Below are 25,637 nucleotides of genomic sequence, written 5' to 3'. Positions count from 1 at the left end.
ACAGGTGGCTCCCTGAGGATGTCAGCATTGACTCTTGGGGCTCGGGGCCAGGCTCCCCCGAACGTGACAGACATGACCCTGGGGCTGGCCGGGGCTGAGCCTCCTTTGTGGTGACGTCGGCCTCCCCGCTGGGGACAGGGGGTGGGGATGCCCTTTCGACCTGTCCCGAAGACAGGACCCAGGACTATTGCTAACAGAGTGCCATGACCTTGGGGGTGGGAGGGTCAGCGCACTCCACTGTCCCGTGCGTTTATCTGCGTCTGTCTGTGGCTGCGTCTGTGGCACTGGAGCTGAGCAGCTGCTCTGGAGACCGTACGGCCAGCAAAGCCTAAACGACTCACCATCGGGCCCTTCACAGAGGAGCCTGCCGACGCCCCTTCCTGCTCTGGGCCATGTAGGGACCTGGGCTGTACCTGCTGCCTTCTCTGCGTCCAGCTCCAGGGACTGGGTCTCCCCAGACCCACCTCGCAGCTCCCTGTCAGCTGCAGGCCCAGCAGACCCGGGAGCGGGGCTCGGACAGGGTGGGCGGGGCAGCGGGTAGGCAGTGCTTGGGACAGATGCCACCTCCCAGGCAGCGACCAGACGCCAACAGCAAGGCTCACTGTAGGCCTCCTTCCTGAGCGGGCCTGTGCCGGCGTCAGATGCCACCATGGATTCTGCCTGCACAGGGCCTCCGGGACAGCAGGCCCTCAGCCTGGATGAGAGGTGGCTTTTGTTCTCCTGGGGTCGCTGAGGGCGCCTCCAAACTGGAGTTCGGGCCCATAGTTTATAAACGTGTAAACCCACAGGCAAACCGCATCCAGGAGCCCTTCCGACTTCCTCCTCCTGCAGCAAGAGCCTGCCCTACCCCCTCACAGACCCTGGAGCGGGAGGACGGGGCCCGTCGTGTAGACTCTTACTGCGCACTTTGGGGAAGACCCCAGGGCCTGGCCCCTGTCCTGCTGCACTGCTCTGGCCGGGCCACAGGCCCCTCATGCCACTGCACAGGAGACCACTCCCCCCAACTCCCGCTTCTCTTACAGATGATGTCCGCTAGTGACACGGGAGCTAGGGCCAAGCCAAGCCATGTAATTGGGGGTCAGCTGTCTCGAAGGCCGTGGCTGAGGGTTGCTTTGCTATGAACAGTAAGAGGGCGGCTACAGTGGAGACCCGGCTGACACAGCTCCCTTTCTTCTCCAAATTCAGCCTCACAGAGCCCCAGGATCTTCACGGCAGCCCCCGGGAGCTGTGTCGGTTTTCTTCAGCCATGTAACCCATGACCACAATGCAGCAGCTTAATCCACCACTGTTCAGCATCTCCCAGTTCCGCAAGCAGAAGCCTGGGCAGCCTCGGACGGGCTCTCTCTCGGGCTCACAAGGCCCCGGTCAGCTGTCGGCCAGCCTGGGCTCGGATCTGGAGGCCCCGGCTTGGGCAAGAATCCGGCATCAGGCTGCTCCCCCAACTGCCTCGGGGCCCCTGTTTCTCTGAGAGACCCTCTTGGCTCCTCCATCAAGGTTACCGTGCCTGGCAGGTGGTCCTCTTGGGCAGGGGGCTTTCAAGACGCCTCTGGCTCTGCTCCTTCTGTGGTACCGCCCTCACCCCCAAACACCACAGCGACTGTCCTGCCAAACTCTGCAGGGCGGCGCCCACTGCAGTCCTCTCCCTGCCCTGCTGCCTGGGCCACTTCCCCGCCTCCCGTCTTTAGGCTGTTCCAGGTGACAGTCAGATGGCAGAAATCTCATCACACTGGGCACAGGACAGAGCAGAAGGCCTGCCTGAGTCTTGCCCTGCTTAAACATACCCAGGAGGGGCCGGGGGAGGGAGGGTGGTAGGAGGGTGGGGGGCAGACACCCCACTGAGTTGCTCTGTCTTCAAAGAGGTCCTTGCTCCCTCTTCTAGGTCCTCTTCCTAAGTCTTGGGGTGTCCGGCGCCTCTTTTGAGATACTTATCATGGACTGTTCTCAGCCGTGGGCCTCAGCATAACGGGTCTTGACTCGGCATCCAGGCCGCTAACCTAGCAGGCCTGCGTCCCGGCCTGGCTTTTCCCCATGAGCCCTGGCTGGCTGCTCGCTCCCTCGAGGCTGCCCTGGCCGGCACTCAGCATTCTGGGGCCTTCGGGAAGCCAGGCTCTCTGAACGCTGCTGCTGCCTCGGTGGGGAGAGGCCCTGCGGAACCAAGGCCATTTGTCCTTCCAGGGGAATCCACACTGAGGGGTCTTCAGAGCCCTGGGACTCGGGAGACGGGAATTCTCTGAAGTGCTAGCAATTCACCACCTCGGCGTCCCGTGCAGGGTGCTTCCTGGGGTTATATCTCTGAGACCTGCTGTGTCAGCCCCAGCACTGGACGCTCCTCCAGGACTTAAAGCTTTGCCATGCGTGGAGGTGAGCACCCAGGGAGCTCCTGCCCTCCTCAGCCAAGGAGGGGCTCACGGGGGCTGCCTGCCCCCTGCCTCCTGGCGCTGGGGACCCCATAGCTTCTGGGTGCCCTGCGGGGGCTGTTTGCCATACTCGTGGGAATTCCCAGCATCCTCTGAGAGCCAGGGTGTCTGACAAACGAAACCGATTATCACTGTGTAATTCCACATTGTCCCTGGCTGCCATACTTAGGGTAATCACCCTGGAACCAGCTGGCTGGTTAAAATGAAACTTTACTTCAGACACCGGTGCCGAGGGTCCTTCACGGGACTCAGCAAGGCTGGGTGAAGGTGGCTGGGTAGTGGGGCTGAAACCCTAACCCTCTTTGAGTGGGTCCCACAAGCGCAAGGACCAGGTGGTCTCTCATTTGCTCACGTAGGTTACTGGTGTTTGTTTGTTTTAAAGAATAGGTTACAATCCAGAAGACTTCTCAAACACAGCCTGAGGGGATCTCAAAGACCCCCCCCACTGTGGGTCCCCAGCTGTGAGCTGCCAGACGGGCATGGTCTCCCTGCACTGCTCTGAAGTGGGCGCCTGAGGCTCCCTCTTTGAGTCTACGTCAGAGGGACGGTCCCTTCCCCACTCCCACCACCACGATCTTCAAGGTCACCTGCAGACTCCTCATCGTCACTCTCACCCTAGACGAGACAGACTGCCCTGCCCTGTTCCTGGGCTCCAGGTGATGAGGCCTGACATGAGGCAGTGTTCAGCAGGACAAGAGGACACCGAGCAGATGGCTTCTGCGTTCACTGCCCACATCCCGTGACAAGAGAGAACGCTGCTCAGAGCCCCCAGAAAAGGACCGTGCGCCTTGCAGACACACGGGAGGGAGTGGAAAAGGAGAACGAGCAGGGTTATAACATCTCTGCATTGGCTGGAAGCGGCTTTAGAATGAGGAAGTTGTCGGGATCTTGTATCTTCTCTAAATTATCCAATTTAAATTTTAAACAAATCCTACACGTGGTTTCCTTAATGACGTGCTGTGAACGCACTGTGGTCCATGGTGCAGGTGGGGCTCGCTGGAGTCTGCCCCGGGGTAGCGGCTCTGCCAGTCAGGCCCCCGTCCTCCGCGTCCTGCCCTCCCAGCCACACGGCGCCTGGTACACAGTAGGTCTCCACAGGTACTCAGGACGTGAACAAAGGCATGAGGGCCGCCGCCTGACTGTGACCTTGGCCATCACCACCTGCAGGGCCCCCTCCTCTGTAAATGGGTTCCTGTCTGCCCACTGCACCCACTGCTGTCGTGGAACATGGCCCACCCTGCCCCCAGCCCCTGGGACAGGGGCCATCAGACACAGCCCTCCTGCCACTCCTTCACGGGCACCGCTGACCGCCCTTCGCCGGCCATCTCGGGCTAAGTCAGGAGGACTGCCTGGAAGGCGCACATACCTTCGGCACACTTTGTGGGGCAAGCCCGGCATCTCCTCTGGGTAGAAGCCCTCGCCACAGGCTGGCACACATTTCCAGTCTTGGAAGTGGAAGTTTGGGGCACAGTGAATACACTCTTCTCTGCTGGGCCCTGAGGGGTGCGGGAAAAGCAGCAGAGGTCAGGGACCGCCCACCTGCCCATCACGTGCCCCAGACCTGCTGCAGCACCTGTGAGATCCAGGTCCTATTCAGACGCCCCAAGGCCACCACACAGCTAGATTCACCCAGGTGCCACTGTGCGTCTGCACTGGGCCCTCCTTGCCACTCCTGGGAGGTGGGCCTCACGCCCACATCTCACGGATGGGGACATGGAGGCTGCATCAAGCTCAGCACACCTCCCACTGCCCGGGCCGCGTTCATCGGCCCTGATTCCAGGTGCCTCCTTTCCCAACAGGCCTGGGCCCGATTTCGGCTAGGGCAGCCACAGGTAGCTCTGAGTGCTCAAAATGTGGCCTGGCCAAACATACTTACACACTGGATTTCAGAGACAAAGTTAAAAAAAAATGTGAAATAGCTCGTTGATTTTTAAAATATTGATTACATGTAGAAATGATAGTATTTAGATACACGGGGTTAAATAAGATGTTATAATTATTTTCACCTGTTTCTTGAGGGAACTTAAAGCTGCATCAGTAGCTCACATCGTATTTCTAGTGGACAGAACTTGGTGTAAGAATATGTGGGAAAAGGGAAAGAAGAGGTTTGGGGGCCTGGGGTTGACAGGTATTTGGTGTGAAGGATCAGGACTCTTTCAACAGAGAAAAAACAACTAAGGCCTTATAGGGTGAGGCGTGGGGACCAGAAAAGGCAAAAGCTCTGAATGAAGGATCAAGAGTCGTGAAGGAAAATCTGCAGCTCAGTCAAGAGGACTCATCAGCCTGGGCAGGCAGTGGCCCAGAGTGAAGAAACCGTGCTGTCCATCTGTCTGTCTGCCCATCTGTTCATTCATTCAGGCCAACAACAAGTCAGTGCTGGGTGTGCACTCCGTGTCAGAGTCCCCAAGGAGCATCAGAGAGGCAGCGAGGTGGCCACTGGCTGACGGCTTAGAGGACTGAACTCGGGGAGAAACCATCTCAGATGCTCACGGAGACCACAGCCCCTCCTTAGACCTCCCCCCACTGTGGTCTTGTCTCGGCTTGAGGCCTGACAAGCTGAGGCAGAGGTGTCCGGCCATCTTCCTGGAGTGACTTCTGGACCTACTGGGGGCCTCTGGGCTGCGTCATGTAGACAGGGGTCTGCAGGGCGGCTCTGCCAGCCCCGAGACTTGGTGCTCTGGCAGCTGGTTTCTCCTTTCAGAACCATAGCTTCCAGCTTGGAAGGGGATTCTGAGCTCACCCAGGACTGAGCGTGAGGCAGAAGTGGGAGCCCTTGGGGTTCCAGGGCCTTCATGAGGAGTAGCTGCCCACCCGCCTGGGGTCTCCACGGGGGTCCTCCCTCTGTTGCTGCAACGCAGTGGGAGAGCCGCCCCACAAATGCGTCCGGTTTATGTCCTTCTGGATGGACGGCTGCTCTTGTGCCCCAACCCCCATCACTTATCTGCAGGGAGCATCTGGCATTGGGCCCCCCCCGCAAACCCCATCACCCAAGTCCTACTGCCTGGGCCGCCAGGGCCCCAGTGCCTAAGGAGCTTCTGCAATGGGAAAGAACACTCATTCCTGTTTGTTCCTAGTTCAATGCTCAATTTGCTAAACTTAAAAGCGGATGAAACTCGTTCAGCTGGGGTTAGAAGAGAAAGCCCTGGGATGGGTGGAGGCGACGGCCCCATGACAACATGAAGGTGCTCAGTGCTGCTGAGGCGTGCACTTCAAAATGGTAGGTTTTATGTTCCAGATCTTTTAGCACGATGACAAAAGCTGAGTCAACACAAATCTCCTAGAGCAACTATTTTCACTACTACTAAAAATTGTGAACTTTGTAACTCAAAGTCTCTCAGGGATTCCGTTTAGTCACAGGGCTTTCCAGGCATCAGACACTTGAAAAGCGGACACAGATCATAAAAATCGTAGCAAAACGGGTGATGCTTAGGCAGGATCCACTGCATCATTTGTGGGGCCCAGGACAAAGTGAAAACGCAGGGCCCTTATTCAAAAGGCAGGAAAAACGTGCTATGAAGGGTGCTAAGATACAAAACGCGTTCCTTTCTTCTGCCATCTCTCTCTTGACCTGTCATGGTTTTTATCTGCTATTTCATGTTGTGCTCCCCTGGGTGAGGACTGGCCCTCATGCCCCTCAACTCCACATACATGTGCCCCACTGGCCGCTAGCCACTGACTCACGCACCACGCCCTGCCTACCGGGTCCCCTGCACCCACCCAAGGCAGATGGGTTCCCCAAGGGATCACATCCTCTGTGCCAGAGGCTCTGGGTACCTGAACCAGGATGGGAAGAGGCTTATTCCTACTGAGTCAACACTGAGTGTCCCAAGGTACTGCTGGCCTGAGGTGGGGACAGATGCCACCATGCTCCATGCTGTACTCATGCCTAACCACGACCCTCCCCACACTGCACCCAGGCCCCTCACAGGCGGGGAGCAGCAGTGGTCATGGAGTGGGAGCTGGGAGGGGAGGACCAGGTGGCCTAGGCCTCCAGGGGCTCCCGACAGGGACCGTGACAGGCAGTGAGAAGCCTTCAGCGCCGGAAGTGGGTGGGGTCCCTGTCCCAGCAGCGGCTGGGGTGGATGCACACGTCCCAGAGCATAGAGGGAACCCGGGCAGGTGGGTGTGGGGAGCAGGGGAGACCCCTGGACAGCCTGACCCCTCAAGTGACAAAGAGGTCACTGGACTGGGTGAGAGAACCCACAGCGACTATAAAGCTGTTTGCCAGCAGGCAGTGTGGGGATGCAGAGAAATGAAACCACATTGAATAATTGAAATCAAAAGCATTATAAAGCCACACGCCTGAATTTTATGGATTCAAGTGAGTACGAAATTTAAATAAGTGACATCGGCGATGCTCTTAATCAACCTGGGCTAAACAATGAGTCAAAGAAACAGAATGAAAATGACAGGCAACAAGGCAAACGCTAGGAAAGGCTGCTGGGCCCCTGCCTTTTGGGGGGTTGTCCCAGGAGGGGGCCCCAGCAAGGCACATCTTCCAAAGGCCTTGAGAGTGCTGGTCTTGGCCATGGCATGTCCACTTCTGGTCAAGGGTCAAGGGCCCCTTGACATGGGCTCACGCGGCCACACTGGGACGGCTGCCCCGTCCTGCCACGCATCCTGGGACCCATGTTACGGCATCGGTGACCTAGCAGAGACCTAATTCTTACATTGTCACTGCAGCAAAAACTCAACCTGATGTGGGTTTCTTAGAACAAGGACCAAAGCGCTGGGTCAGGAAGGAGGGTCAAGAGGAGAAGATTCAATCAGAAATATATATGAGCCCACAAGCTCAGAATGTGCTACAGTATCCTGGTGCCAACAACTCTGCAGCACGAAACCCAACAAGACAATCATTCTCTGCGATTCTGCATAAAAACTGTGCCTGGAAGGCAGCTGTGCTATCATCTCTGTGGGAAATTACAATACACATAATATTGTTTACAGAGATCTTTTCCTCTTTTGAGTAAAATGTTCAAAAATAGGGAAGATAGGTACAAGGAACTAAGGCTATGTTTTAAAAAGCCTTCTTCCTTCACCACGGGAACTTGCCCAGCCTCTCCCCGATGCATCATGAACCCCCGGCACTGCTACCCTGAGGCAAGGGCTGGGTTCCACGCAAGAGCTCACGAGCAGTTAGTATCCCTGCCCGGCCTGAAAGCATCCCCTACCTGGCTGGGCTCCTGACACCGGGAAGCCCAGGCTGCTCCAAGTGGGCCCTTGTGGTTTTTCTTTCTTTCTTTTTCTTTTTTTTTTCAATTATAAAAATTGTGGTAAAATGTACGTAACATACAATTGACCATACTAACCATTTAAGCATACAGTTCAGTGGCATTAAGTACATTCATATTGTTATGCAAGCATCACCACCATCCATCCATCCCCAGAACTTTTTTATCTTCCCAAGCTGAACCTCTGTACCCATTAATCACTATCCCCCTTTCCCCTCTCCCAGCCCCTGGTAGGGCCTCTGGTATTTAATGCTGCAACACCCACGGAAGCCTGTAAGTCCTAGGGCTTTCTGGGTTTCCAGGTAGTCAGCCCACCGGCCTGGGGAACTTGGGCTCCAAGTGTGGCCCCCGCAGGCCGTGAACTCACCCACGCAGGTCTGGCAGGTGGGATGGCATTCCCCGCACCTGATCAGCTCAGAGTCAAAGTAGGTGCCTGGCTCACAGTCTGGAATGCAGCTGCCCCGTGCAAGGCTGTTGAAAAGAAAAAAAAGGCACTCTTTTATATCCTTTCCGAAGCTCTAATTCAATTATGATTTGCCCTCAAATACCTTTCATGAGAGGAACTGAAAGTTGCTAAAGCACAGCTCTTGGCGTCACTTAAGGTTCTGAACTAATGAAAGCGGCAAAGCTGTCTGGCAGCATCTCGAGTTCGGCTGGAAGGGACACCCGGGCCTGGAAGCAGAGTCTCCGCCTTCTGGTGGCCGGTGGTCCCGAAGCTCCTTCCCAAAGCCCCGTGGCCTCGGCCCCTGTGCGGGAGGCCATGCCCTCCACGCCTTCTGTGCTCTCCTGCTCTGTGACACCTTCTCTTCACTGACACCAATCACACTAGAACCCAAGGCCCACAAGGAGAACTCGAGCACGCGTGGGTCACCCCACTGGCTTGGTCTCACTGGGCGCAGCCCTGGGTGAAGCCTTGGCATCTGTGATGCGTGAGGGGGGTTGGCGGCAAGACTGACCCTGAGTCCCAGTGGGCTCCTGCCTCGCCCTTGCTGGAAACGTTCTGTGCTTCACAATGAACCTGAGATAAAATCCGCTCCTGGGACCTAGCAGCCCTGCCTGCTGTGGCTCCGGCCTTCCTCCCTCACCTCGCTCGGCCAGGCAGCGAGCGCATGGCTTCTGGAGCAGACCCTCTGCCCTTCCCAGCTGTGCAGCCCCGGCCCTGGGCAAGCCAGCCAACCTTCCTGCCCCTCCGTCCCCTCAGCTGTCCGTCAAGGCTCCTGCGTGGTCAGGTTGCTTTGAGGACAGAACCTTGGCAGGTGTCGGGCACCCAGCAGTGTGAGTGGGTGTTGGCGGCCATGGCCGCTTCAGTTCCCAAGCTCACTGCTGCACATGCTGTAGATGGATCTGCTGCCTGACACATCAAACACGTGCCCCAGGGTCTGTGAGATCCAGAGGCTCCTGTGCTTGGTGGGGGGACGTCGGTGGGGCTGAAAGCATCTCTGTATCAAGGCGGAGGCCGACCCCAGGGCTCCCTCTCGTCCCGGCCCCCAGGCCACTGCACCAGCTGTTCAGTCAAGTCTTTACTAACGGATGTTCCCAGCCTAAAGAGATGGACGCACGGCTTGGCCGCCCTCACTGCTTCAGTGTGACCGATGATTTGAAGCCACAGCTAAAGGGGATATTGGGCAATAAAAGGAAGCTTTCTGTGGATTACGGCTGATGATGTTTCAGTGTCCGCAGTCCTCTCTGACTGCTCGTCACGGCTGCACCGCTGCCTCCACCTGGGGGGCTGCTGCCTGAGAGGCATTTTCTCCCCAGGACACAGCTCCTGGCCTGAGCATCTGACCTCCTCTCCCTGACCTGACCCACAGGAGCAGGGACGAGCTCCCCCCCCAGCACATCCCCACTGGGAAACAGGCTCCAGGGAGCTGGAAACACAGTGCCTCCCCCTGACACCCTGAGTCTCCGGCCTGAGTGGGGGGCCCTGCGGGAGGGTCCCGCAGCCAAGCTCCCAGGCCCCAGTGGCGGCCAGCTGAACCTCTCCACCTTTCCCTTCTGGGGCTCCCCTTCCTCCACATGTCGCCCCTCCACTCCTCATCCTGCCTCATGCAGCTCCCCGGTTCAGAGAACGGGCATGACGTGTGACTCTGGAGTCCTGTTCCCCTTCCCTCCCCCGACTCCCAGGAGCACAGGGCAGTGGACCCTCTTCTCTCCGATCCCCTGATCTGGAGGGGGTGGGGTGGGCTTGGGGAACCTTAGTCATGCTGCTCCAGGAAACTGTTCCTCTCCCCGTTAGTAAAATGTGAAGAAGAATGCCATATATGTCACATACGTCATAGGTTGCTGTGAAGATTAAATGAGGCAGTATTGGTGAGAGCAGCTGGAGTAAAATGCTTGTTTTCTTCCTTCACTCCTTACTGCAAAAGAATTCAACCCTGTGGGGTTGAATGTGAGGGGAGGGAAGGGGAGGCTGCAGGACCGGCAGCATCCTTGTCCCCTGGGGGCCAGGTAGAAATGCAGAGTCACAGAGCCGCTGGGTCGGCACCTGCATTTTAACAAGAGTCCGGTGATGCCCCCCGGCCCCGCCCCTGCTCACTGCCCTCGCTGACCCGTCCCTTTCTTCCTTAAAGTGCAAACCCCGGTTCAAGGCTGGATCGCGGGAGGGTCCACAGCACAATTTCGAACAGAATGATTTCTAAGCTCCTAGATGGTAACTTCAAGGAACAAGTAATGTATACTTGGTGGCAGTAAACAGGCTACACCAACATCCCAAAATACTCCAGTAAAAAATCATTAGCTCGGTAAGATGCTTTTAAAGGAGACGTGGGCTGAGCTTGGTGGAGCCGGGCAAACCAGGAATCTACAGAGTATCTCCAGGGAGCAAGCCCCCTCCTCCCTTCCCTCAGTCATCCAGACTGGGAAGGAAACTGGAGTGAGTGGGGCTCGGTGCCTAAGAAAGGGAGCTCCGTGCTTCGTTAGAACTCCCCACCCTTCCAGCCGCCAGCCCTACTTTCTATGAGAGGATCCACTCTCGCTCTTACCAATTCTCCAAATGTTGTTCCCCATCCTCTGACTTTCTATCATAAACAGCAATCTCTAAGTGGAAATCTGATTTTGACTCGGAATCTGTATCCTGAAAGGCTTTGGGCCTCTGAAATTTTAGCTTTTAGGAAAAGGTGGCACACACTTGGTACATCAATGACAGACACTTGTACCAGCATATACCCATGGCCGCGCCTCAGGTCTGAAGGGAGGGTCTTACCTGAATCCTTCTTTACAGACAGTACATTTCTCTGGTTCATCCATGCACTTTTTACAGCTTGGGTGGCATTTAAGGCAGTTTTTCTGATCTGGAGAAAAATAAGAGGAGGAAAAGAGAAGAGGTGGGAAGAGTGGATGTGGATCAAACCTGGGTAAATGAGACTCGGGTGTTTCAAAGCAGGGTTGATGGAACAGCCATCACCGGCGTTGTCTCCAGACGGGTGACATGGTGACCGACCGCCAGAGGCATGTGGAGACCGCGTGCCCAGGTGTCAGATCACAGGCCTCGCACCTCTTTTCTGGAGTGAAGTCCTCACACGACCTTGAGGCTTGGAGGTGGGCCCTTTCCAGAGGAGACGTGCTCTAGTCCTGCATCTTCCCCCGGGACTGGAGCCAGCGGAGCAGAGTTTACCGAGGTGCCAGTCCTCCTAAGTGTGACCAGTGGGGCCTGAGGGTGCCCCTGAGCGACCCCACCCACCCAGGGCCCTCACAGGGGTCTTTACTGACACGTTGGCGGTCACCTGCACAGACATGAATCTCCGACACCCACCACACCTTGCGGGAAGCCCTGGGTCTCGGTGATTACCCAGGTCACTCATCCTGGCACCTGGTCAGCACCACCCTGTGCTTGGGGCCTCCTCCTTGGGGCCCCACAGGTGGCATCACACACACGCTGCAGGGGCTCAGCAAGGGCGTCTGGGGGTGACTGTCGGGGTGACCGAGGTGGCTGGTTCTTGCCCAGGGGTAGGGTGGGGGTTAGGGATGGAGGAGCCTCTGCCCCGAAAACAGGTCTGGTTGCAGCCCAGGGCAGGTGTTTGCAAAGCCTGTGAAACGTGTCTTGCGTGACTCTTTGCATCCCCTCTAAAGAGTGTGGTTATTCCATGGCTTTATATGTCCTTAAGGATTCCCTGGCTCCTTCCCCATAGGAGTGAGAGCAACGCTGTGACGGGACCCCTCCTGCAGGATGCGGGCCAGAGGCGAGCTCTGGGAAGCGCTGCCCCCTCCCTGCACAACAGCCAACACGTCGTCTGAAAACTGTCCTCCATCAATTTAACCCAAGCCCTCTCTTTGGCCTCTTCCAGGCCAAGGTGAGTGTTCAAACCTTGGCATGAGGTCCCGGCCCCAGAGCCCATCCACCCCACTTCCCAGGACAGGCAGGATGGCAGGACCCCTGTGCTGCTCTGAGTTCACTGGGTCATTGCTAGCTGTGGGCCCTCTGGCCTCGCTCGGCTTCACTTCCCCATCTGCAAGGTGAGGAAAGCGTCGCCCCCCTCTTGGGAGTGTGGTCACTATGTAAAGTGCACAAGCAAGACCAACCTGTCCCCCTGAGCCCAGTTATGCCCGGCAGCAGGCTCCTCTTCATTCATGGAGAGCCGCAAACCTCCCCGGCCTTAAACCCCGGTTTCAGCTGAGCGGCTCTTGCTGGGAGGGGCTTTCATCCAGTTTCAATCACCAAGGCCACAAGCCGGTGCCGGGTCCCGCACCCCGCCCAGCGGCCACATCCACTGCTCCAGGAGAGACTGCAGGGCATACCGGAAGCCTTTCTATTTGGGTGTCTGCAATCGGTCTGAGCCTGAGAGCCACTGGCTCAAGCTACCTCCCTGTCCATCCTGAAGAAGAGACATTGACCTACAGAAGTGTGACAACCCCAGACTACGGGGGCTCCATTTCTGAGTCACTTTGAACCATCCTGGCGAGGTTTGGGTGTGAACTGCTATCCACTACCAGGGTCCGAGGGCTTTGATTTCATCCTCTCTCCCTCCCTCCCGTTAAGGGTCCTTTCTCAGGAGGACAGAGTACACAGGAAGCAGAGGGCGGGGAAAATTCTCCCAGGAGAGGGGACCCCAGTCCAGAGAGGGGCTGACTCCTCATTTCTAGGCCCGGGGACACACACTTACTTTCATCAGCATAAAATCCGGCGGGACAGAAGGTCACACAGGTGTTCACCTCCTGGTGGTGGTAGAACCCGCGGCGGCAAGACAGGCACTGGGTGGGGCCCCGGCCCGAGCAGGTCTCACATCCCTTGTGGCAGCGGCGGCAGCGGCGGGCTGCCATGTCCCCAAAGTAGCCCAAGGGGCACACGTTCACGCACTTCCTGTGGGAGCAGATCAGGAGAGGACTTTCCTACTGGCCCCAGCCCCACGCCTACCTGGCAGCATGGGGGTCAGGCCGAGGCAGGGCAGCTGGCCAGGAGGGAAATCTTAGCTGCCTCCCCGTCAGCAGACTCTGAGGAAACAAAGGCCCCAGGGCGGAGGTAAACCACTAATGCCCCTGAGAAGTTCCTGATGCAGGAGAGGGTTGAGGGCTTGCATGGGAACCTGGGACTCCTGCCCTTTCAAAGTTTCCCCGAGGGGGGCGGGGGCACTCGCAGGTTGTGCTTGGCTTCCTTGGGCAACACCATAACGGTATCTGACTTTTGGAATGTTCAGCTCCGGCAAAACCCCACTGACAGTGCCCACGGGCAGTAAGCGGTCTCCAGGCTGTGTCCAGCCAGCAGAACAAACGTCTTCGCACAGCGCAGGGAGGGTGCGGCTGTGTCTGGGCCCCGAGGACACCGTGAGAGTCCCAGCCGCACCCCTGCCAGAGCCCTGGTGGGTATGTGCTCCCCTGGAGGGCTGCACCCCTGCCCGGGCGCTCAGGGATGGGGGCTCCTCATTCACGGCCGATTGTGCTGACTTTTAGAACAGTACTGGCCCTTAAGATGACATCTGTCTGCAGTTCCCAAGTGGCTGTCATGCTCAATACGACCCATTTTTGTTTAGCAAAATGGAGAGAAAAAAGTTTATAAGCACAGACAAAACAATGCCACGGCCTCTGAGTTCTCTGTCATGGTCACGCGTTATTTATGAGATGAGAATAAAAGGTTACAAAAACATAAAATTCCCAAGCAGTGACCCTCAGGATGATCTCCTTTCCGGGGTGTTTGGTTAATTCCTAAGTATGGTGCCAGGCTGCGGGGGTGGAGAACACAGCTTGGCCACCTTGGCGGGACGCTGGGCGTCTCCAGGACACGCCGGGGCAGCCCAGCCCTTTACCTGCTGGTCTTGACGCTCCCCAGGCTGAAGTGGACACAGTTCAAGCACTGGTCTGCATTGGGGCCATCACAGCCTTTGTCACCACACTCCGGATGGCACACACCTTAAAGAAACAAGCATTTCCTTTCACCCATAGAGATGCTTTCTCAATCACGTCCAGTCTCCTAGGACCCCATGTCCGGGCCTCACAGGCCCCTGCTGGGCCAGAGCACCCACCCCTGCGGGACCCGCCTCAGCTGGGAGCCAAGCCTGGCTCTGGGCTCCAGTGTCAGAGGGTCTGATGACTCGAGACAGGGACGGCCCGAGGACAAGCAGGACAGCCGGTGGTGGGTGAGGACCCGGGTGGGTGAAGACAGGCATTGTGAGGTTCTAGAGGAGCAGCCATGGCGGGGCGGGAGGGGCAGGGGACAGCCTCATGCAGTGTCCTCCCCTGCAGCAGAGATACGATGCTGGACCAGCCACCAACTCTGATTTCCATTGTGAAGGACAGAGCAACGCGATACGGGGCGTTGAGGGCTTGAAGGCGCCAAGGAAACTGCGGCCAAGCAGTGAAGATCCGACAGAAATGAAGCGGGAGAGGCTGGAATAGAATGCGCCATGTCCCTCACACGCGGTGAAGGAGGCAGGTGGGTTTCCATGTCCCTGGTGGGTCTGGGGTGGGCGGGAGCTGAGCCCTTTTCAGCTCCCCTCTCTCTCACCCTCAGAGGGGGGCATCCTGTCTTCCCTCGATCCCCAAATTCTAACTCTGGGAGCCTGTGTGGTGTTGTCAAAGCGACGGAGAAAAATGCGGGAGCTGGGGGACCCCATCGGGCCCCCTGTCCTAGGTCTCCCCTCCACCTGCGCCACGGGGAAGAGCCCAGTTTGACTGGCTCTTGCCCTCAGGCCGGGCGGCCCCTCCACAGGTGTCCTCCTCACCTGGGGGTCAGGGCCGGTGCTGTGCTGGGACCCCCACCTCCCTTGCCCCCCGACGCTCTTCCTCCTCTGGGAGATGGTTCTGGAAAGCCTCCCCGTGTGGGGAGGGAAGGGCCCGGCGGGGCATTATGAAAGTTTTTGAGTCCTTGGAAGAAAAAACAACCTTCTACAAGGTTTTAGTTGTTGGAGGGGGTGGGGAGTGAGTTCAGAAGCAAAGAAGAGGTGTCTTGCCAGCCACCAGAGTTTCCTGGGGACGTGAGGGAAAGACAAAAGTCCCCATTCTCTGCCACCCACAATGGGTCTTTGCTGAGGGGCACAAAGCCCTCTTCATTCCTCTTTAAAGGGCCTCCAGACCTTCCCAGTGTTAGACTCAGCTGTATTTGGCTTCCCTCCCTGAAGGTTTACCGTTGCTGACATTTCCAAGGTTCTCATTGTGGGTCCCCCCGTGAACCCCTTTCAGAGCCGCGTCCATCCCTGGGGATGCACTAGACGCTCCTTGTGGTCTGGGTGGGGGAGGGCGCTGGGGTCGTGCTGGAGCACAAGGTGCCCCCACCCCTTCCCAAGCCCCAGACTCACTCGATTTGGGGATCGATTCTCATTTGACTTGATCCTTGTTCGCCTCATCCCAATCCACTTGTGGGGTCCAGCCCTCCCCGCTGAGCTGGCCTGACACCCCGCCTTCCCCTGCGGTCACCTCTCCCCGAGGCAGGCCTGTCTCACGTGAGAAAGTGAACCACTTCCTAGTCCTAAGGAGAAGTGGGGGGACAGGGAGGAGACGAAGCTCCCCGCGGGCAGGATCTGGTCTAGCGTGTCCACTGCCAACTTCTCAGCACCTGGAAAGGCGTTCAGCACAGGGCAGGCGCTCAATAATTATCTGCTGAGTGGCTGAGGATGAGAGAACGGATGAAAGGAGAGGGGCAGAAACTGGGGAGGCGCAGTGCCCTCCCGTCCACACACAGGACGGGAGGGCCTCGGGGAAAGCCTGGTTCGCGGTGTGTGGACTTCACGGAGCCCCCTCCCTCCGGGGCCTCTCTGTGGGGCAGAGATTAGTCAGGAAGCCAGCGGGAGCCCCATGCAAGGCAGGGACGACCCAACAGCAAGGGCAGCAGGACCCCGCCAGGGCATCTAGGTGACGGCCATGTCCAGCCCTGCTTTGGAGAGCTCGGTAAGAACCACCGCCCCCATTCAGGGTGCTTGGGTCCATATCTGTAAGCGCCCTCCCCAGTACGGCTCTCTACCAGATTACCTCGACAAGCCCAATATCGAGACTCATTTCTGCCATGAAACATTCTTTTATTTACTTATTTATTGTTTTGGTCTCGCCTTGCGGCACGTGGGATCTTAGTTCCCCGACCAGGGATCGAACCTGTGCCCCCCTGCAGGGGAGCTTGGAGTTCTAACCACTGGACGGTCAGGGAAGTCCTGAAACTTTCTTGAATTACATCCACCTGCTTGGCCATCTTGTCCCAACGCCACCATCACTTCTAAGAATGCACCTGGGTTTTCTCTGGTACCGCTGTTAACTCATTCTCTGGGTGAGCACATGCTATTCACTGCAATCGTATTTGTGTCTCCTTTTCTTCTTTTCTCAATGAGCCCGAACGTTCCTCAGAGACCCACTACCTTCCCGTCTCACCTCCCAGGGCTCCAGCTACAGGGCAGCATGACCCTCGTGCTGAGCCGGCTGGATCACAGCTACTCCCTTCTGCAGGGTGTCAGACTGACACAGGCTTATTTGAAAACTCTACCTTGAATCCTTAGTGGAGCAAATCCAGGATAAAAAACATGCATAAACAAACATTAGAAAGCAACTGGGGAACTCTCGATGGGTTTTGTCATGGGCTTAGACCAATTCCTGGAGGACCAGGCGGATTCAGTAAGTATCACAGTCGTTCTCACCATTCACGCCACCCAAGAGAAGTGCGCTGGGCCCCCTGTGTCACTAAGAGGCCCGAGGTGGGTGCCAGGGTAGAGCTGTCTGCACAGAGACCCCCTTATGGCAGGGCTGGTCTCTTCCTTGAGGGCCTGTGACCGGGGCATGTTACCTAACGCTTTAGCCCGCCTGTTGGGTGAGTGCTGACGTGCCGTGAGTCTGTGACCCACGCAGCCCTGCGGCCTGTGAATCAGCTACCCTGAGCCGTCAGGCCGCTGGGGCAACGTCTCCAGGCAAAGGCTGCCTGGACTCTCGGCTCCCCGCACGGCCCTGAGTGGCCAGGCACCCTGTCCTCAGCCCGTGTGTCCTCCTCTCCTGAAGCCCAGGCTCCCCTCTGTTCTCTCGAGGTCCTGTCCTCCCCTTGTGGCTGCTCTCCTGTAGCAGCCCCAGCCCCTCCCCCTTCCTGCCATCACCCCGGCTCCCTAGCCCACAGCACCTGAGCACCCCAGACCTGCTGGATCAGTCCTGGGGTGGCCTGCCCTGCAACCAAGCATCCTGGGAGAGTTACCGGGGACCTCGGTCTGTGCTCTCCAGTACTACCCCACCTCCACCCTGCTGCTCTGCAGATGGCTGGGTCCCAGCAGGCTGGCCATCCCTGCAAAGCCCTCTACCTTCAGGACCTCGGCCACTGACGTCTCCCAGGCACCTGACCCCGCCCTTCCTCCGGGCTGAACCCCCAAGCCTCCTGATCTCTTAGCAGCCCCCTAGGTTGCACTTCCACACCCTCATTAACTTTGGGAACCCCAGGCCCCACCACGACCCTGACCCTCCACCCACTCAGCCTCTGGCTGCCTCCCCTGCCCCCATCGCCAGGGGGCGACAGTGGTTGAGAGTGTCCCCTACCCGTGTCCACCTCACAGCTGACCCCTTCACAGGGCAGCTGTCCTGATGGCTCTGGCGAGGCACCTGACACCCCCATGAGCCCCCCCAGGAGCCCCGCTCCCCTTCCGTCCTGGGATCCTTACTGTCCACGGGCGGCTGGACTCCCCTCTCCGCCCCTCACTCACCTCCTCCCCTTTACTCCTTGTCCCGGGGAGAGCTGGCCCTCCACCTGTGTGCCCCCATCACAGCGCTGCTTGGTGCCCCCCGCTGCCCGACGGAGGGTGGGGCCCAGAGCCCCCCACGCACTGTCTGCATGACCAGCTCAATGCCTCCGAGAGGTGTCCCCGGCACGCAGCCACCCCTGCCAGCTCACCCCTCAGCTGTGCGTGAAGCTCCACAGAAAGCATCAACAGGGACTTCCGCGGTGGTGCAGTGGTTAAGAATCCGCGCTCCCAATGCAGGGGGCCCGGGTTCAATTCCTGGTCAGGGAACTAGATCCCACATACGTGCCGCAACTAAGAGTTCGCATGCCACAACTAAGGAGCCCAGCTGCTGGCAACTAAGGAGCCCACGTGCCGCAACTAAGGAGCCCACATGCTGCAACGAACACCAGACGCAACCAAATAAATAAATAAGTAAATAAATATTTAGAAAGTCGTTGAAAATCATCGCCCCACCTCAAAATCTCCCCTGCCCAGCACCCTCTCTTTCTCCCTGGGCTTCTGCACCTGGGCTTGTTTGTCTGTGACTCAGAGGGCTTCCCCCAGGGCACCAATGAGATGCTCCTCCACACTGCTCTCCCACCCCCCAAGCCCTCTCCTCCTCTCCCTCCACGCCACACCCCTCCTGCCCCCTCCCCTCTCTTGCTCTTTCCTGCTGTGACTGGTGCACCCGCCCCACTTGCCCTTGAGATTGCACGGAACTTCCCCAAGTGTCGGAAACACACCTTAGTCCCAGAGACCCCTCTAACCACCTGGGCCAGGCTTGGGAAGGACTGAGTGGCCTGGGCTGCAGAACAGTTAGAGTGAGATTCCAGGACAGTGTGAGGTTAGAGTCATAGCAGATTTTAAGGGAAAAAAAAAAAAATCAGTCCTTTATTAATAATTACTGAATCTTGCCACAGTTTATAAATCACAGGGGGAAACAGAGCAGATTAGTCCATACATAATTCAATGCTCCATTTTAAAGGCACGGTAGAAGAAATTTAAAATTGAATCGGCCATAATTTATGCTTGATCTGTATTGGTGGAATTCTCCATTTTGTTACTTTTTTTTTTCAGAAGCTATTAGATAACTCAAAGCATCAATATTCTTAGATCTCACCCATCATTTATCAAGTAGCTGTAACATTTAGCTAAGGAAAATATGCCCAACCAGAAAGGCTCTGTTTCTCACAAATCACTGGGATGGTTCAGGGGGAAAGGAAGAGCTTGCCACCTAGCACGCTGACCAAAACTGCACCCAGCCCGGCGGCTGGGAACGTCCTTCTGCATGCTGCCCCAGCTCTCAGCGTGGAGCGCTGCAGGCCCAGAGCCGAGGGCCACCCTGCAGTGGTGCAGCAGGAGGAAGAGGATTTGCAACGAGGCATCTTTACTTCCTGTGAGAGGCTTGAGCTGCTTCTTGCAGCATCAGTGTCCTCTGACATCAGGTCTGAGACCCTGTGCTGGGTCTTTCTCTCAGCCCCTGGGCTGGTCAAGATCTCCACTGCCAGCAACTCCTGGCTGTGCTCACTCAGCCCAACCATCCTGGGCTCCCGGTAGCACCCTGGTCCTTCCCACATTCTGGTCACAAGGACTGAAAGTGGATGGACTTGGGAGAGGGTCAGGAGGCTGAGACGGAAGACGGGGGCCCCTGAGGAAAAGGGGGCGCCCCAGAGGAGTGTCACTAGCCAGGGGGCAAGTCCCCGTTCTGGTTGGGCATAGGGAACCTCTATTCCCGGGCTGGGAAGGTTGGTGAGTACTTACTGGTTTGAAGCATACTTACTGGTCTGTAAAATATTAGGAGAGCCATGGGAGGGAGGAGCTGTGAGTGCAAATTACCATCATTATTACGACTCCCAGGAAAGAGGAAGGCCTACAGCCCTAGCCCCGCCTTCCGCCGGGAACAGCCCGCGTTTTAAGAGCTGCACTGGAAAACCGAGCATCTCCTCTGGCCTCAGGTTCATTACCTGTGTAGTCCTCTTCGTCCTCGGGAACCTCGGCCTGGGATGGCGACAGGGCAGCCTTGGGTGGCTCTGGCTCTGGGGCCGAGAGCTCCAGCATCCGGGAGCGAGACTGATGGGCGCTGAAGGTGGTATAGGGGTGCTGGGCCGTGCCGTACAGGATGAGGCTCCACTCTTTCAATTTCCCTGGAAGGCACCGGACCCAGACTCACCCGAGGGTCAACAGCCTCCTTCGGGAAGCCCTTGATGTGCTCTGGCCCCTTGGTCTGGCCGGGGGCCTCCGTCACCCACAGAAGTGCCTGGCCCTGCCCGGCTCAGGTCCCCGAGCCCTCCCCCGACAGCAGGGCTCTGAGCCCAGCATCTTCCCCTCCTCGTCACCTGGGAACCAGGAACCCACCTCCTGCCCAGGCCACAGTCTCCGTCTCTGGGTCTCGGCACAGCCTCCCTCCCTTGGCCCCCACCCTCATGATGGGCAGCAGCCCCCTCTCTATCTTGGAACATCCAGTGGGTGGATCTGGGGCGGCGCCTGGCACTCAGCCGTGTCCCATTGTCCCCAGATGTGGTAACTGGGTTACACTGAGGAGTCCTGCTTTTTGGATGCTCCACCCTGGGTCTCGGGCTCCCTCCATCCCAGTTAGTCCAGGGCAGGTGGGCAAGTTTGGCGGGTGGCACACACCCAAACGTCCGCCGAGGCCGGGCATGGGGAGGACCTCCTCAGAAACAGGAGGATGCCTGGTACCCACGCTGGTCTGGGTGTGGGGGGAGGACAGAGGCTCACGGGAGAGCAGCCGGCTGCGCCCGGGGATGGGGCAGGGGCAGCAGGGGGCAGCAGGCGCCCCCCCCAACCACCGCCTCCACCAGGGAGCGAGGCCCATGCCGCTCAGTGTCCTCAGGTGAGAACAGAAGGGGAAACCCGGCCTGCAACGTCCAGGCGGGATCCCTGATGTAATAAAGCACACAAGGGCCAGGTTGGACGTGACCATGGGCCATGGGCCGGCTTCCCTTCTCACCATGGTGTGCCCAGCATTTGGGACTGTGTGACCATGTCGGGGAGGTCACTGCTGTCACTGTCACTCAGGCGAGGGGCCGAAGGCCAGTGTGACCTGCCAGAGGACACGCGGCTCGTGCTAATGGGCACCCCAGCCCCTCAGGGTTTATTGAGAAGAGGATCAACCCAACACGAATCGATTCTGTCCCACGGCGGGGCACAGAGCAGCACTGTTTCCTTTTAACCATCATCCTGGCCAACTAAGGCCCCAGGTCCTGAAAGCCTGCAGCCTCCGAAGCCCCCAAGTCAGGCCCTGCACTGCTCGGGCCTCTCCTGGCCTGGCCAGGATTGAAGGATGTGGGTCCTTCTGTTTAAAAGAACCGTCCTGAGCTGACTGTCTCCCGGGACATGGTCTCCAAAGGGCCGGGCTCTTTCCGTGGCCATTTCCCTAACGCAGTGAGCGACACTTACACGAGAAGTATTGATACTTCACATGGGTGCAGGTGCAGCAAACACAGGGCCCGTCTATGAACGATCATCCGTTCTCAACTCCCGGGGATCAAATTAAAGCTACATTTCAAAACCACAAAGGCTCTGGACATTTGAACTGCTGAGTGATGAACTGTCATTAAGGGGGAGAATAATAACTACAGGGCAGGGAACAAGGGCTCCGTGAGCTATAATTTGAATCGAGATTTATTTCAATCCTATATGATGTCTCCAAAAACACCCACCAAAGGCCTCATCACTAAAATTAGATTCTTATTTTCGGATAGAGTTTTGGTAGGACAAACAAGAGAAGAGGGGCTGATCCAAGCTTGGGATCGGCACACACCCTGTGTGAGGGGGGAGAACAGAATGAATTCCAAGAAACCAGGGAGCAGATCCTACGAGTTCTCATCACGAGGAAAAAACCCAGTTTTTTTCCTCTTTCCTTGTGTGTGTCTATAAGAGATGATGGATATTAATGAAACTTATTGGGGCAATCATTTCCCAATGCGTGTAAGTCATTATGCTGTATGCCTTACACTTATCAGTGCTACATGTCAATTATATCTCAATAAAGCTGAAAAGAAAAAAAAAAAATCCAAGAAACCAGCAGTAGGAGCTGTCTTGCGGGAGGGGCCCAGGAGGGGAGACTGGGGTTCAGGAATGGAAGAGAGACTTCATTTTTATTGTTTTCTCTTCCAGATTGTTTGATTAAAAAAAAAAAAAACCGTGGCATATATTATATTACCTTTCACATACATCAATTTTAAAAATTAAGTTTAATTTAAAAATCTAGAAACAAATTGGTTATATGGTCAAGGAAAAAAAAAAAACACGAAAAAGCTGTGGTACTCAGGGCTTTTGAGTTACATTTCCAAATAATCAACAAATGTGAATGGCTCAAAATCTACAAGTATAAAAGGGAACACAGTGGAAGTCCCCCTTCCAGCTGCTTCCCCATCTCTCTCCACCATCTCTCTCCATGGCAACCGGTTCCCGGTTTCTGGAGCACCCTTCCGGTGGTGTTTTATTCTTATCCAAGCAAATACGAGCACATATTCTGCCCCGTCCCCTGTATCAACACACCTGGGAGCACCTTCTGCACTTTGCTTTTTCCATTAAAATGCATCTTGGTCATCTTTCCATCGCTGCATCAGAGAGGTATCGCGTCACTTACTTAACAATCCCCTCTTGACAGGCATTTAACTTGTTTCCAAATGTTTGCAATTACAAACAGTGCCATAACTGTGGTCACACGAGGAGGTACCTGTTGAGGTTGGCAGAGCAAGGAGCCTGGAGCTGCACAGTCTGGGTTTGAATCCTGGCTCTGCGACCTACTAGCTGTGTGGCCTTGGGCAAAGTACTTAATCTCTCTGTTCTTCAGTTTCCTCATCTGTAAAGTGGGGATAATAATCATAATATCTACCTCATAGAGTAGCTTGGGGGATTAAATGACTTTAATGATGGTAAGAGATTTAGAACAGTGACTGTCATATGGGAGCTGTTGCACAGAGTTTGTTAAATAAAATCTAAGGAGCATATCATTTCACATGTGTGTAAGTGTATCTGTAGTCTACATTGTTAAAAGTAGAATGGTGTGGGGGGAGGCGCAGGGATCAAAAAGGATGTGAATTTGTCATTTTGACAGACATTGCCAAACTGCCCTCCACGGAGTCTGGTCACATCACACCCCTGCCAGGAATATACCAACATACCTGCTTCCTCACAGCCTTGGACGGACAACCTGACAATTCAGAGAAGTTCACTTTACATTTCTCTTATTGACACAAGAAGCTGAGCATCTTTTCAGATGATTAAGAGCTTGACATCTTTCTGATTTGATAAAATTGGAAGCAATTTATAAATTCAGAAATTTGCCAAAAATATTTGCCGGGGACAAGTGATGAAACTTCTAAGATGCATTAAAAGTGCACTTTTGCCACGTTTGTACCAAAGATTTACAAGTGGACCAAGAAGATGGTTGCTCACACTTGGTTTAAATTTCTGTTCCTTCTCTCCGTCCGCAAGAGATATTCACTAGAGCCTCTGAGGGCCCAGGTGCCGTGCTGGTGACTTAGGAGCACAGAAGAAAGAGCGGCAGGGAGATGGCAGGAGGAGGGAAGGAGACCTCCCCTGTCCTAGAAGGTTCTGTGCGGACAACTTGACCTGAGGGTAAGGTTTAGACAGTGGTGATTCTAGAGACATTTTCCTCCTTTTTTTTTTTGTACTTAAAGGTGAACATGCTCTTTTTACTTCTACCAAGAGAGTCTCTGGTTTTTTTGCCTTCATAAGACATGAAAACAAGTATTCCAGTATATGGCATAATTTGAAGTGCAATTCTCTTTTTAAGTTATTTTTTCCTAGTTATAAAAGAGGGATGATTATTAAATACTGAAACAAATAAAGAAGAAAATAAAAATCACCTCTAACTTGTCTGGCATAGTCTCCTCTTGGCTATTTTCTATGCGTGTTTGTTTTTCACATAGTTGAAATCACGCAGGACAGCAATTTCTCTTTCTTCTCTAACTCAGCATCATGTTAATCACATCCAGAAATCATTTCTTCACCCGTTTAATGTCTTCTCCCCTTCATCAGACCAGAGGTGTCATGTGGGCAGGAATGTGCCTTTCTTATGTGGCATACTGGCCCCAGCGTGTGGCAAGTTTCTGCTATGTGTGCTCAACAAATGTTTGCTAAATTAATACACTGATATCTTAAAATATCAGCAAACTATTTCACTGTATGAATATAAGCATTTTCTTAACCAATCTCTCATAATAGGTTATAACAGGACATGTGTTTCAGTTTCCTTTTCATTTTTGGTTTTATACATGAATTTGCAGGAAATATCACTTGCTGCATCTGAACTACTCTCCCCAGGTCGATTCCCCGAAGAGAATACAACATTGTGAAGGCTCTTGACACATAATGTTACGGGGCCCAATAACCCTTTCATGGAGTTTGGCATCTCATGAGGCTTGATTCAGAAACTGCCAGGTGAGAGACCACAGCGCACCTGGGAAGAAGCCCACCTGGTATACAGCCCGCCTCCAACCCGCAGTCCCACCTGGGGCAAGTCAGAAGGATCAGACACCAGTGACTTGACATCACAGGGTAAGGCAGAGACGCACAGGAACATGCAGCTCTGGGCTCTAGGCTTTAGGGTGGTCCTCTCCTCTCGCTGAGTCAACACTTATCCACGACCCCAAGGGTCCAGCCCACGCGAGGACCAGGTCCCACCACGCTCACCAAGCCCAGAGCCCGCCCTCGCTTTGAGGAGATGAGACACCTGGAGGGAAGAACCAAGGAAGAAGCAGAAGAAGAACGATCCAGGGCTACACCAGACCAGAGACCCAGTCCACACTCCACAGAACTGCCTTCCAGAGGTGGGAGGACTTCGGAATGTTGGTCTGCTTTGGACAAAGCGTTTAACAAGAGTGTATTGATTACTAGTCAAGACGTCGGCATGCCTGTTCAAGCTTACCCTTACAAAACCCAACTAGTACCATTCATTCCTTAATTTCCTGGAAGAGGTCTGAAAAGATGCCCAAATCCAAATTCCCTGGCTTTCTCTCCATCAGATTCCTGAGCCCCTAGAAGAAAGAAGGGCAAATCCACCTACTTAAACACTCAGGGCCAGCACTGCTTGTGAGAGGCAGAGGATAATCCTAGCTAGTACCCCGGAGGCTGCCGATAAATGGCTTTATCATCATTCACCATCTTCAATGCATTTCCCCCTCAATGAACTGAATTTGTAATGAACAAACAGGATTATTCCTATTCAAAGAAAGAACGAGAATTAAGGGAAGACTGAGGTTGAATTTGCCAATAGGGAAGTACCAGCAGTAATGAAGCTTTTCTCTTCCAGCATTCTGAATTAAGCATTAAAAATCCTTGAGAGGGGAATTTACAATTGGAGACAAACCAGCTAGGAGCGGGGGAAAGGTTTTTTTAGATTAAGGACTCCGAGCTAATACTTTTGAATTCCTGGGTTTTCTTTGGCCATAAGAGAAGCTATTAACAATAAAGAATTTACTAATTCTCCCCCCCACCCCCCCGCCACATTTACAACATTCAGGGAGAAATTCTTTAGTTGAAACACAGTAAAGAAAGAGAAGCCTATAATCAAGAAATATGTTTCAGTCTAAATAACACTCCAGGGGAAGCCTTTTCCTTCTGAGGTCCAGGGAACCTGTTTACAAAGTTTAACGCAGAGGTTTGGGTAGAGGGATAAAAAAGGCTCTCCTCCTTCTGTTTATAAAAATATACAAGGATGCTTTAAAGGGTGAATTTTATGCTGTGTGAATTATATTTCAATAAAACCATTATATGAACTATTATACACTCACAGAAATATCAACCTTTACTCAATGAATTTAACATAGTTATAAATGTGCTTTAAGTCCACATTATGGCAAACAAGAGGTAGGAAGATAGAGAGAATTTAG

At 55.1% G+C, this 25,637-nt stretch overlaps 1 protein-coding gene across 8 annotated transcripts in view; it reads right to left on the bottom strand.

The window, feature by feature from the left end:
- Positions 1-25,637, bottom strand: part of PCSK6 (proprotein convertase subtilisin/kexin type 6) — a gene marked incomplete at its 5' end in the record, with an annotated part of 193,657 nt that overhangs the window by 4,880 nt on the left and 163,140 nt on the right. For 4 of the 8 annotated variants that reach the window (XR_014242794.1, XR_014242795.1, XM_082386016.1 and 1 more), the window contains 7 exons: positions 3,784-3,913; positions 8,016-8,119; positions 10,851-10,938; positions 12,748-12,944; positions 13,885-13,987; positions 19,535-19,573; positions 19,719-19,898. Coding sequence is in view for 6 of the 8 variants with exons in the window: in XM_082386016.1 (XP_082242142.1) it covers positions 3,784-3,913; positions 8,016-8,119; positions 10,851-10,938; positions 12,748-12,944; positions 13,885-13,987; positions 19,535-19,573; positions 19,719-19,898 (841 nt within the window). Of the gene's footprint in view, positions 1-3,783; positions 3,914-8,015; positions 8,120-10,850; positions 10,939-12,742; positions 12,945-13,884; positions 13,988-19,534; positions 19,574-19,718; positions 19,899-25,637 lie in introns of those variants that run through there. The other 4 variants (XM_082386018.1, XM_082386019.1, XM_082386020.1 and 1 more) reach the window with 4 other exon arrangements.

The sequence above is a fragment of the Balaenoptera borealis genome (genome assembly GCF_965194805.1).
Source record: "Balaenoptera borealis genome assembly, chromosome: 3".
Classification (NCBI taxonomy): domain Eukaryota; kingdom Metazoa; phylum Chordata; class Mammalia; order Artiodactyla; family Balaenopteridae; genus Balaenoptera; species Balaenoptera borealis.
Note: the sequence above shows the minus strand (reverse complement) of the source record. Positions and strands in the feature narration are given on the sequence as shown.